This window comes from Trichosurus vulpecula, chromosome 3 (assembly GCF_011100635.1).
Source record: "Trichosurus vulpecula isolate mTriVul1 chromosome 3, mTriVul1.pri, whole genome shotgun sequence".
NCBI lineage: Eukaryota > Metazoa > Chordata > Mammalia > Diprotodontia > Phalangeridae > Trichosurus > Trichosurus vulpecula.
In genome coordinates, this window is record NC_050575.1 from 379,329,875 (window position 1) to 379,342,500 (window position 12,626).

At 47.4% G+C, this 12,626-nt stretch overlaps 1 protein-coding gene across 2 annotated transcripts in view; it reads left to right on the forward strand.

Annotated features, from left to right (window-relative positions):
- The window catches only part of SLC9A5 (solute carrier family 9 member A5), a 28,552-nt gene extending 17,821 nt beyond the window's left edge, over positions 1 to 10,731 (forward strand). For both annotated transcript variants that reach the window (XM_036751584.1, XM_036751585.1), the window contains 4 exons: positions 3,924 to 4,091; positions 6,028 to 6,097; positions 7,981 to 8,109; positions 10,103 to 10,731. In XM_036751584.1, coding sequence (XP_036607479.1) covers positions 3,924 to 4,091; positions 6,028 to 6,097; positions 7,981 to 8,109; positions 10,103 to 10,593 — 858 coding nt within the window. In that variant the 3' untranslated portion in view covers positions 10,594 to 10,731. The remainder of the gene's footprint in view (positions 1 to 3,923; positions 4,092 to 6,027; positions 6,098 to 7,980; positions 8,110 to 10,102) is intronic.
- Positions 10,732 to 12,626: the final 1,895 nt, after the last annotated feature.

Genomic DNA, 12,626 nt, shown 5'->3' on the forward strand with positions numbered 1-12,626 from the left:
GAAGTGACTTGCCCAAGGTCACGTAGCTGGTAAGTATCTGTGGTCAGATTTGAACCCAGGTCTTCCTCACTCCAACTCTAGTGCTCTATTCACTGTGCCATCTGATCTGGCTCTCACCCTACAGAGTTGCCACCAAGAAAACAATTTGCAAAACTGTAAGTGCTACAGCCATGGTGAATTATTATTGATCTTGAATACATACATAGCATTGCACTGGGAGAGGCAGAGGAGAAGCAGACAGCATGGTGCCTGCCCTAAGGAGTTCAGAAGTTAGCTGAGGAGATGCCATACCTGGGTGGAAAATGAAGTAAGTGAGTTGGGCAATATGTGGTAAAGGCCCGTTGGGTTGATAGACAGCCAGTCCCTGCAGGCTGGAGCACAAAGGGAAGGCTTCAGAGTAGAGGTGAGAAAAGAGCACTAGACTGGGAGACTGACGTTTGTGACCTGGGGTATCGTCAGTCCAGTAGTGAGAGGAAAAGAAATGTCAAGTTTCATACGAGGACCCAGGAAATAGAGATTAGTTTCAGCTTAGGAAATCACAGAATCCTTCCTGGAGGAGGTGGCGTTTGAGATCTGGGTCAGGATTTTACCTGGGGAGAGGACTGTGTGTGTGTGTGTGTGTGTGTGTATGTGTGTGTGTGTGTGGTGTAGCATAAGTGAGGGAGGGAGAAATAGAGATAGAAAATTTTAATTTTTGAAGTATGAGAAAGCACAAGATATGTTTGATGCACGTAGTAAGCACTATATAAATGTTAGCCGTTTTTCTTATTATTTTGATGGATGGCAATTAGTCCTATTTTTCTGGAATAGAGAAGACAGTAGAAAATGGGGCAGCTAGGTGGAGCCATAGTGGATAGGGTGCCCGGCCTGGAGCCAGGAAGACTCATCTTCCTGAGTTCAAATCTGGCTGGCCTTAGGCACTTACTAGCTGTGTGACCCTGGGCAAATCACTTCACCCTGTTTGCCTCAGTTTCCTCATCTGTAAAATGAGCTGGAGAAGGAAATGGCAAACCACTCCAGTATCCTTGCCAAGAAAACACCAGATAGGGTCACAAAATGTGGGACCCAACTGAAACAGCCGAACAACAACAAAGCAGAAAATGAGGTGAGATGAGGCTGAGAAGGCAGAGGGGCCAGAGATGGTCAGGGACCTTGAATTCCAGAATCAGGAGTCTGGGCTTCCTCCTGTAGGCAATACAAGAGCCAAAGGATTTTGAATGGGGACGACAGGAGCATACATTCAGGACTGGAAGGGAATCCAGAGACCATCTACTCCAACCCTTGCATCTTATGGATAAGGAAACTGAGGCAAAGGGGAGTTGTATGACTTGCCCAAGGTCATATACCTGGTATCGTGGGTAGGACTTGGATCAGATCTTCTGACTCCAGAGCCCCTGTTCGTTTCATCGTGCCAGCCTGTTTCCTGGTAGGGGTGAGGAGGAGAGGGCGTGATGAGATACAACCATAATCGTATTTTAAATAGTGGGAAGTGAAAGAGCCTGCATTCAAACCCAGATGTTCTGACTGAGTCCAGAGCTTTTTCTCTTCCTACACTTATCCATCTGGCCCAGGTGACTAGATTAATTTTTATATTGCCCGACTCTGATCATGTCCCACCAGGAAACAGTGGAAAGAGACTTTGGAGTCAGAGAACCTGGGTTTGAGTTCTACCCCTGATAATGATCATCATGATAGCCCTCATTTGTATGATACTTTAAGGTTTGCTAAGCTCTTTGTAAATATCTTATTTTATCCTTACAGTAATCCTAGGAGAGAGTTGTTATTACTATCCCCATTTTACAGATGAAGGAACTGAATTAGACAGGTTAAGTGACTTGCCCAGGGTCTCACAGCTGATCAACGTATGAGGTGAGATTTGAACTCAGGTCTTCCTGACCCCATATATAGCATCCTATGTGCTGTACTACCAAGCTGCCTATATGTATCATACTAGCTGTATGATCTCTGGCACATTAATTAGTCCCTCTGGGCCTCAGCTTTCCTATCTGTAAAATGGAGCTCATAGTACTTTCATTCTTCCACTGAAATCCCACTTCTATGCCTCATTATATTGTGGAGGTGACCCTGGGTTCTCGAAGGCTGATGCCAACAGATTATAAGCCCTGGAAGCTCTCACTGAGCTGGAAAGTTTTCAAGAACAGTCCCAATGACAAGACTCTATGTCCATTGTCCCGGAGCTAGCCTAGCTATGTTTGGAGCAGCTCCTCACCAGACGGTTAGCCACAGAGTGATGAGTGTTTTGGCTGTGGTACTCTATGGAGATTATCCCCTTGAGGCATGGAGAAACTGTAATCTTCACTGGTGGAAGAAGTACCCACCTGGAGGAAATCATAGATTCTTGAAGCACTAGATGAAAGATATAGATTTAGAGCTTGCAGAGACCTCAGAGGTCATCTCCTCCAACCTTCTCATAGACAGGGAAACTGAGGCCTTGTGATATGTGGCACCTGGAGCCCTCCCTTACCTAGGGCCCCAAGAATGTATCCCAGATTCAAGGCATTTTGGTGGCCAGCAAACTCATAGTTTGTAAGCCCCCATCAATGTGTTTACTTTTACTTGGCCAACTAGAGTACATATTATTTCAGAGCAAAAGATGTTTGATCATACAACCTAGTAAAATCAGAGAATCAAAGAATCAAAGAATTGTAAGGGACCTCAGAGGCTGTATATTCCAACCAATACACAAAAGGAATCTCTACTGTATTGCACCAGGCAAGGGGAAAGGGCCTATGCACTCTTTAGTTATAGCTGTAGCACTAACCTTAGTGCTTCTGTGCTGTCAGTAGCATCTGGCCAGTTAGCTGGAGAAGCCCTTTGGCATTTTAAAGTTCACCATTTATTTGAATTATTATTTTTGTTTTGCTGGACTCAGGTTCCTTGATCCTAGTCTCCTATCTGACTTGGGATTAGGAAATTACTTTCAATTTTTGTCCTTTAGTTTGTGTTCTTTCAAAACATCCCAGAGACTCTACTCAATAAAAGTGCAGAAGGAACCACTATAACTGGTTCTTTTCAATCCCATGTAAATCAACTTGGGGCAAGACTAAAAGGGCCAGGTGAAACCAAAATTGCTGGTGATTTCTACCCCAGTTTCTCAATTCTGTATTACAGCCAGCAATGGAATCCCTGTGATGTTTTGGAACCCAGGTCCACGGACTCCAGATCCAGTTGTTTGTGTTGCTCCCTACACCCCCCTTCAAAGAGTTATGGTTAGTAAAGTGCAGGAGAAATGGGAGTTATCAATGAGAAAAAAACACAGATCAAAGGACCAACAAGGAGCCTGTCGTAGTAGCAGGTGATGCTGTGGGCCTTTACCTACGTGGTCAGGCATTGGAATAGAGAGCTGGAGACAGATACAATGAGGTATAGGAGAAAGAGCTTTGAATTTCGAGTTAGAAGATCCAGATTTGAATCCCAACTCTCCTATTTAATACCTGTATGATTTTAAGAAAACCATTTGGACCTCAGCTCTGGGCCTCAGTTTCGTCACTTGTAAAATGAAGGGATTGGACTAGATCAGGGGCTCTTAACTTGGAGTGCATGAACTTAGAAACATATTTTGATAACTATTATGCACACACACATATATTCCAATAGAATTGGTTTCCTTTATAATCTTGCATATTTTATTTTATGCATTTAAAAACATGATTCTGAGAAAGAGTCCATCGGTTTCTTTAGATTGCTGCTAAAGGGGCCCAGGATACACAAAAAAGATTCTGAATCCCTGGACTAGATGACCTCTAAGACCCCTTTCTAGCTTTAGTTCTAAGATCCTAGGACTTGGCAGCTGAAGGGGGAGAGGGGATTAACAGAGAAGGCTCAAAGATGACCAGCAAGGGCCCTTGTGGGAGCCGTGGGGTGGCACTAACCAGGGCCTCACCAAGCGCTGTTGTTTATAGTACAAGGCCAGCTGTAGCCGCCATTTTATCTCAGAGGATGCCCAGGCCCGGCAGGACAAGGAAGTATTTCAACAGAACATGAAGCGGAGACTGGAGTCCTTCAAGTCCACCAAGCACAATGTGTGTCTCTCTAAGAGCAAGCTAAGGCTCCGGAAGGCCGGCCGGAAGGTGAGTCCCTCCCCTGTAGTCTCTCTCCCCCCGATTCTCCCATCCCCTTCACAGGGTCAGACAGCATCCTTTCTCTTTGTGGCTGCTGGTTGAGGCTGATGCTTGTGGGGAGTTCTGGGCACTCTGCCCTCCCCTGCCTGGAGCCAGTCCTGGAGAGCAAGAGAGATGTGGAAAACAGGCAGCCCAAGATAGGCCATTGTGAGGAAATGACAAACCATAAAGTGTTATATAAATGTGAGAGATGACGAGGATGATGATTGAAGGGGCCCAGCTGACTGTTTGCGCAGCTTTACCTTTTGAAAGACTCAGGGATTATAGCTTGCCTGTGTATCCCCTTAACCTTTCCAAGTCCATCCTATAGTTCTTTCTCTAGTGGAGATAGATAGATAGATGGATAAATAGGTGATAGATATAGATAAAAGATAGATATAGATAGATGATATGATAGATAGACAGATACATATAGATGATAGATATGTAGATAGATATAGATAGATGACAGATGACAAGTAGATGATAGGTAGATGTAGATAGATGAGCGATAGATATAGATAGATGATAGATAGAGATAGATGATATAGATAGATAGATGATAGATATAGATAGATTATAGATATGGATGGGTGATAGATATAGATGATAGATAGATATGGATAGATGATAGGTAGATATAGATAGATGATATATAGATAGAGATAGATGACAGATAGATGATAGGTAGATGTAGCTAGATAGATGAGTGATAGATACAGATAGATGATAGATAGATATAGATAGATTATAGATGTGGATAGGTGATAGATATAGATGATAGATATAGATGATAGATAGATATGGATAGATAATAGGTAGATATAGATAGATGATAGATATAGATTGATAGACCTAGATAGATGGGATAGGTGGATTGATAATAGATTTAGACAGAAGTAGATAGACAAGAGATAACAAATAGATACGAACAGATAAATAGATATTAGATATGGATAGATTATAGATTAGATAGGTAAGAGCATTTATTAAATGCTTACAATGTGCCAAGTGCTTGGAATATAAACACAAGCAGAGAGAAGACAGTCCCTGTCCTAGAGGAGGTGTACATTCTGATAAGCAAACACAGTGCCTAATTACCAAAAGGCGTGAAAGCCTTCAAGCAAACAAGCCTCCCCATAATCAAGCTTCCCCTTTAAGCAAGTTCTTCCCCCAATGGGCTCTACATGACCCAGGATGCATCACAGCTGTGAGCTGGAGTTTTAAAGCTGCAAGACATCGTGATTGAACACATGTGGTCACATTAGCCTATTAATGGATGGGGAAGATCTTCCTGTTCCATTACCAGGAGGAGTTTTCCAATCAGAGAAGGGAGCTGGCCTAAGATGGCTCGGAGTGGAGGTGGAGAATTCATCTGGGGAGTCACAGGCTGAGCTAGGTTTGAAAAGCCCTGTATTTGGCATCAGAGGGTCTGGGGTTGAACCCCAACCCTGCTACTAACTTGCCCTTATACTAATCCCTTACTCTCTAGACCTAAGGTTCCTTCAATGTCCAAATCCTATGATCTTATCGAGGTTTGAGAGTAAATTGGGGAAATTGGGGAGTGGCATACAACATCTTTGTTATCAACTATGGAGGCAACATGCTTAGGTCCTGGAGACTGGGATTTGGAAAAAGAAAGCCAGAAACCCTGATTATCTGCCCTAAGGCCAGAGTCATATTTGTGAGTAAGTCAGCCCACTTTGGCAGCAACCAGAGTCTCAGGAGGTGACTTCTTTTGAAATTGAGGAAGTCACCTCTGTCTGGGCTAAGGATATGGATTCCCACCTCCTACCTGACCTCCAGGTGGGGCTGGTCCTGCATCTTGGTACCCTATTAAGGTAGCGAATCGGAATCTGGGTGCCAAGGTCCAGGGGTGACTCAGGCTTTTTTCCTTTGTCTCCAGAAGGATGGTTCAGCAGACAAAGAGACTCCTAATGGGAAACCTCATCGAGCCCCAAACTTACCGGACACAGGCAAGCTGAGGGAGAAGGAACCGGGGAGAGGAGTGATGTGGTACTGGCTAGTGAGGTGACTGATCAACCAGCCTACTGTGTGCCCATTCCTGTGCCAAGTGTTGTAGGAAATATAAGAAGAGTCTGGCATAGTGGGAAGGGTACTAGAGGAAGAGTCAGGAGAGTCAGTGGTAAGGAGACTAGAAAGATAGGAAGGGGCCAGGTTGAGAAGGGCCTTTAAAGTGAAATGGAGACTTTTATCATTGATCCAGGAGGTAATAGGGAGCCACTGAAATTTACTAAGTTGGGATCTATATTATCTACATACATATTATTATTAAGTTGGGATATCTATCTATATCTGTATTAAGTTGCGACGCCATCTCTATCAACGTGGTCAGTCCTACCCTTGAGGAAGATCACTATGATAGCTGAATGGAAGAGAGATTGTAGTGGGGGGAGACTTGAGGCAGGGAATGACACCAGCAGGCTATTGCAGTAATCCAGATGTGAGGTGATGCAAGCTGGTGCCTGGGAGGTGGCATTCTGAGGGGACATATGCAAGACATCCTATAGAGGGAGAAAAGACTTGGCAACAGATTGACCATATGGAGGGAGTTCAAGAGAGAAGTTGAGGATAACTGGGTGGATGCTGGTACCCTCTACAGTAATATAGAAATTTGGAAGAAGAGAGGGTTTGGAAAGGAGAGACAATGAGTTTTGTTTTAGACATGTTGAGTTTGAGATATCTGCACCAGGGCGGTGGTGCCATGTTAGAGAAAGAGGATGTAGGCAAGGGATGTTGTGAAGGGGAAAATGATGAGACAACAACAGACTGGACAGGTGAGGTGCCCAGCTGGCAAGGTGCAGAGCTGAGACTTGAACCCAAGCCCCTGGACTCCAAATCTAGTGCCCTCCAATGACATAGCTGCCTCTCATTTGACAGGCTCCATGAACCCTAGCTTGTCACCTCCCTGCCTCCTGTAAGAAGGAAGTTTTTTCCATGGTGTGTTGACTTGTATCATATTTCCACATGAGACCCAGGGGCAGGGACCAGGTTGAACCAGATCCCTGGAAGAGCTAACCTGGGGCTTTGGGATAGAGAGACCTAGGATAGAGAGACCTAGAGTTTTTCGTGACTGTAAGCTCAGTTTAAGCCATGCGTGGCAAGGCAGCCAGATCAGCTAATATAATCACAGGGGAGATCAATGGGAGGAAGGTCTCTAGAAGAAGGAAGCTGCTTGCCTCATCGTCTTTGGCTCAGGGCTATCCACATCTGGAGTCTTATGTTCCTCTTTGGGGACCACATTTTAGGGAGCATACTGACTATGGAAAAAGTATGGAATTTGAAGTCAGATATTAAAATCATGGTTCTGTTCCTTTGCTTGCTTACCTTCATGACCTTCAGCACTTCACATCTGGGCTTCACCAGTAAAACTGAAGGGAGGAGATTATTTAATCCCACATTGAATTAATTAATTAATGTTGAAGACCTTCCTAGTTCTATATCCTATGACAAGCTACAACACTTCCAGAGGAAGGTTAATGAGATGGGGTGGGTGGAGCAGTTAGGTGGTGCAGTGGATAGAGCAGCAGCTCTGGAGTCAGGAGGACCTGAGTTCAAATCCAGTCTTAGGCACTCAGTTAGACTTTGGGCAAGCCAATTAATTCCGATTGCCTCCAAAAAAGATGGTGAGGGAAATTGAAACCAGCCCACTCATGGGAATGAGTTCCTTGTGACAGAACCTGATTACCAGAGATGGCAATAAGAAGGCATTCCCACTTCATGGTGGGTTTAGAATAGATGCCCTCTGAGGTCCCTCCCCTACAGTGAGACTTTGTGATTCCCCAAGAAGGGGGTCCACTGGTCTGAGTCCCCTGCCCCTGCTTCTGTTTCTGCCCAGCTGCAGTGATCTTAGCAGTGGAGTCAGAAGAGGAGAGTGACAGCTCAGAGACAGAGAAGGATGATGACGAGGGCATCGTCTTTGTGGCCCGGGCCACCAGTGAGGTTTTCCAAGAGCACAAAGTGCCAGGTAATGGTATATTTCCCCTTTCCCCCAAGAAGTGCCAGGATATACCCTCATTCCCTTCTCTTTTCAGCCCCCAAGCTGACCCCAAATGACTCCCTTTACCCAATGGCCAGAACCAATGGGTCTGGACAGAGTAAGGGAGGCCAGCTTGACCAAGTAGAAGAACCTGAATCCACCGGGGCCCAAATCATTTAATTTTTTAGTTTGAATAACTAAACTCTACTGTATGGGAATCTGGTAGATTTGAAATAGCACTGGACAAAAGGTAGGTATGTAGGGTAATGGAGAGACCCTGGGCTTGGAGTCATGAAGACCCAAGTTCAAATCCCACCCCAGACACTTAGCAGCTGTATGATCCTGGACAATTCCCCCAGCCTCTCTGTTTCAGTTTCCTCACCTATTAAACAAGGGGGTTGGACTCCACGGCCTCCAGCTCTAAGTCTATGATTCTATGGATCAGGTGACCTGGGCTTGTGTTCCCAGCTCTGTCACCTGCTGCATGACTGGGCCAATCGATTCCCGTCTCTGGGCCTCGGTCTCTTCATCTGTGAAATCAAAGAATTGGACTAGCTAGGTCTTAACGTCCCTTCTAAGGACGATCTGAGATTCTGTGACTGCCCGCAGCTGTCCGGCCCCAGTGCTACCTTCAGTGTAATCCCGCCCCAGGCCTTTCAGCAGATGTGTCACTTTGAATCATAACGTCTGACCTTTGGGAACGGCGGTGGTTTTTCTTCCTGCTTGTCCGAGCGGCCGCCTGTGGGTGGGTCAGCCCTCTGCTGGGCTCAGGGCGGGTGAGCTGGGCTGGCTTCCTGCTCTCAGGCCAGGTTGGTTCTTCCTCCCTGGGACCCTCTCTTTCCAACCCTGTTGCTCGCTTCATCCACCACTTACCCGATTCTCAACTCACCTCAGTTAATGCACAATTCGTCTCCTTTGCCTCCTGCCCCCAAATAAAGAACATTTCTGGGTTTCCCTACTTGGGTTCCAGATACTTCTTAATCTCCCTCTTGACCCAGATAGTTTCAACTTGGAGAGAGAGAGACAGAGACAGAGAGAGAAAGGAGAGAGACAGAGACAGAGAGAAAAGAGAAAAGAGGGAGAGACAGAGAAAGAGAGAAAGATAGATGAGAAAGAGAGAGAGAAAGAGAGCACTTTTAAAATTGCCAGAAAGCAAATAAGACCACCCCTTAAGGGTATTATTCCCATTTTACAGATAAGGAAAGTAAGGCTCAGAGGTGAAATGACTTCTCTATGGTAACCCAGCTAAGTAAGCATCAGTGGAGAGATTTGAATGCAGGCCTTCCTGATTCCAAGACTAGTATTTTAGCCGTGGTGTCACGAATCCAGGCTTGGGGTGACGATAGCACTCACTCTAGGATTCAGCCCCTACTACACAGGGCTGCAGGCCTGGAGATCAGAGATATGGGGTCCAGGTCTGAGCCCTTGGTCAGCCTGGCCTGGAGTTCTGTCCCCTCGTTCTGGCTTAGAGTGTGTGTGTGGGGGGGGCGGGTGAGCAGGCAGGCTGCTTCTGGGGCAAGATGTTATTGTCTGTGCAGCAGTCATGCAGGCATTGACCCATACCAAGGAGTGACTTGCCTTCTTCCCTGGGCCATCCCTGTTCCTTGGCTCTTCTTCACTGGGGTTATTGGCCCGCTTGGCTCCTGCCTTTGACTCATTTTGTCCCAGTGACAAATCATAGAACCAATGTCCTTAGAGACTGTCTAGTTCAACCTCCTCGTGTTATAGAGAACGCTCAGAGAGATGGCACCTTCAAAGTCACAAGGTGTTAAATGGCAGAGCTGGGCAAACTCCAACCTTTGATCCTAAATCCTGCATGCTTTCTCCTGTCCCACATGGAATAATAATAATATTGGCCTGAGAATGCAGTCCTAGTAAACCCCCTAGGAGAGGAGCTGGTGATCAGGGAGGCCTTCCTTGCTAGCTTTCCCTAAGTCCCCAATGGGCCACGTGTCTCCTGAGCTGTGTGCTATGTCCCCAGGGAGCATGGAGGTGTGCCCGAGCCCACGAATCATTCCCCCTTCACCAACCTGTGCTGAGAAAGAGCTGCCCTGGAAGAGCGGGCAGGGGGACCTGGCAGTGTATGTGTCATCGGAGACCACCAAGATTGTGCCTGTGGACATGCAGACGGGGTGGAATCAGAGCATCTCATCCCTGGAGAGCCTGGCATCTCCACCCTGCACCCAGGCTGCCCTGAGAGCAGCCCACCCTCTGGCCTGCGTCCCACCTCGGGGAGATGAGCTCCGGGACCCACTGGCTGCTCTCATTACTCCATCACCTGAACCTCATGCTGGCTTCACCTTCACCCCGAGTCTTGCCAAGGCAGGCCGCTCTCGTAGCGAGAGCAGCGCGGATGCCCCTGAGCAGCAGGAACTGCAGCCGCTGATGGCACCAGAGGACCATGGGTGCCTCAGTCCAGGCACCGCCAATGCCCGATGGCTTATCCAGTTCAACAGAGCTGGTCGGCTGTAGCCTTGAGATCTGAGGGGTCAGTGGCAGGGAATGGGGAAGGGAGGGAAAGGAGAGAAGGAAGATGAGGAGAGAGTCCCTGTATGGTGTTAAGGGGTCCAGAGAATGCACTTGGCAGGGGTCAAGGTTACTGGCTGAACTTGGGCTGAGTATCAGCCACCCCAGAGGTGGGGAATCAGATCAGAAGGGACCCTCCTCTACCACACCACCCTGACCTTCTTCTTCATCACAGCTTCTAGGCTATCCTGTAGATGAAGAAGAGAACAAGGAGCTGAAATCTGAGCATGCCTAGGGCCCTGGTTGATTGGATCTTTCCTTCCTTGTTTCCCTGGGGTGGCCCCTAACGCTGGCCCTGTTCAGAGGGCTTCAGGTGGCTGCTTCCTACCCCAGCTGCCCTTTGCTTCTGTTCCTTCCTCCTGCATTACCAGCTCTACCCTCAAACCCCCTTCAACTGAGGAGACCTATGAAGAGTCCTTCCCAACACTGGGCCAGGTTGGGAGGGATCAGAGGTTGGCCTGGGAATCCCCGAGTCCCCTGCCGGTCGGGGTGTCTCAGCATTTGGGAACCTGAGGCTTCATCTGCCCTCATTCCTCTCAACTGCTTTGGACCATGTGAGTGTGTGTGTGTGTGTGTGTGTGTGTGTGTGTATGCATGTTGTGGGGTGGGGGAAGGGGAGATATCTGTCCCCCCTCAAACCCTTCCACAGCACAGGCTTGGCCAGGTACCTAGAATAAGGTCTCTAAGGGGTCAGTTACCCAGTTTCACTGAGAAGCCTGATAGGGATTATTCCTCAGGTGGGCAAATGAAGAAAGCCAGAGTGGTTTACGAGATGGGGACAATGGTGATGACCTTCACAGACACCTTGGTTTCTAGTACAAATAGCTTCTTCCTTTCTCTGCCTTCCTCAAGCCTGCTTCTCCCCTCCCCTCCTTGGTTTTTTCCCCTTCTTTTCATCTGATTGCTGAATGTTGTAATCATAGATCCTCTTTTACCCGAAGGCCTCCAGGCTGGGCCTAGGCCTTTGACAGGGGCTTCCCCAGACACAGGATCATTCCTGCATGGGAGAATAGGCTGCCGCCACCCAGGACATGGCTTTCTCTGTCCCAAGGGCCATTTGTCATCTCTGACCAGGGCTCTTTATATGGGAGGGTCTTCTCTGGGAGGCTGAGGAGGTAGGGGTCTTGGGTGTTCCTTTGTTATCCCCACCCACATATACACCCATGAGGAGGGGAGCCCTCCCTCCTAAGGTTATTGCTTGGATCAGCTATTGGGTGGAAAAGTCTGGTTGTTATAATGATTAAGGTGGGGCTGTCAGACCTGTACAGTGAGTGATCCTTCTTTTGGGCTAGTCTCTGCATCACCTTCTCTCCTCCATTCAGTTTTTTGTATCTCAAACCTGAGAAACATTAAATATCTCTCAGATGGATACCTAGCCTTTCTCTATGTGTCTGGTGGGCATCAGGGGCTGTTCAGGGAAGGAAGAAGATGGATAGCCTCTAGATTGCACGATAGTCTCTCCCATACAAAGGTGGCAGAAGGGAAGGTTCATGGACTGAGGCTGCAGCCCACTTTGGGGAAAGGGAATTACAGGGGGTGCCTGGCAGTGTCCCATGGTCCCTCCACTCCCAGTGCTCCCAGGTACCTCTGGACAAGGGTCTCTCCATGGGTGTGGATTGAGGTGGCTCCTCAGCCCTGTGATGATGCTAAGGAGTTTGGGCTCTCACAGCTGCTGGGTACCAGTTCAAGAGCTATACCAGATGGGATATTCCCAGGATGATCCTCATGGGGACTCCCTCCTTCCCCTATCCAAGTTGGAAGCATCCTTTGCTGGCCCTCAATGTGTTCCCAGAAAGAATTCAAAAGATGAGGGTGAACAGGATACTCTGAAGGGTGTGAAGGAAATGAATCGTAGCTAGGACTTAGATCAAGGCCCAGGACACTCCAAGGGGACCTCCTGAAAACCAAGAGCAGGTAGCTTTCAGGGAACCAAATAGCCTTCTTAACGCAAAGTCTGGCCAGATCACTCCTCTACTGAG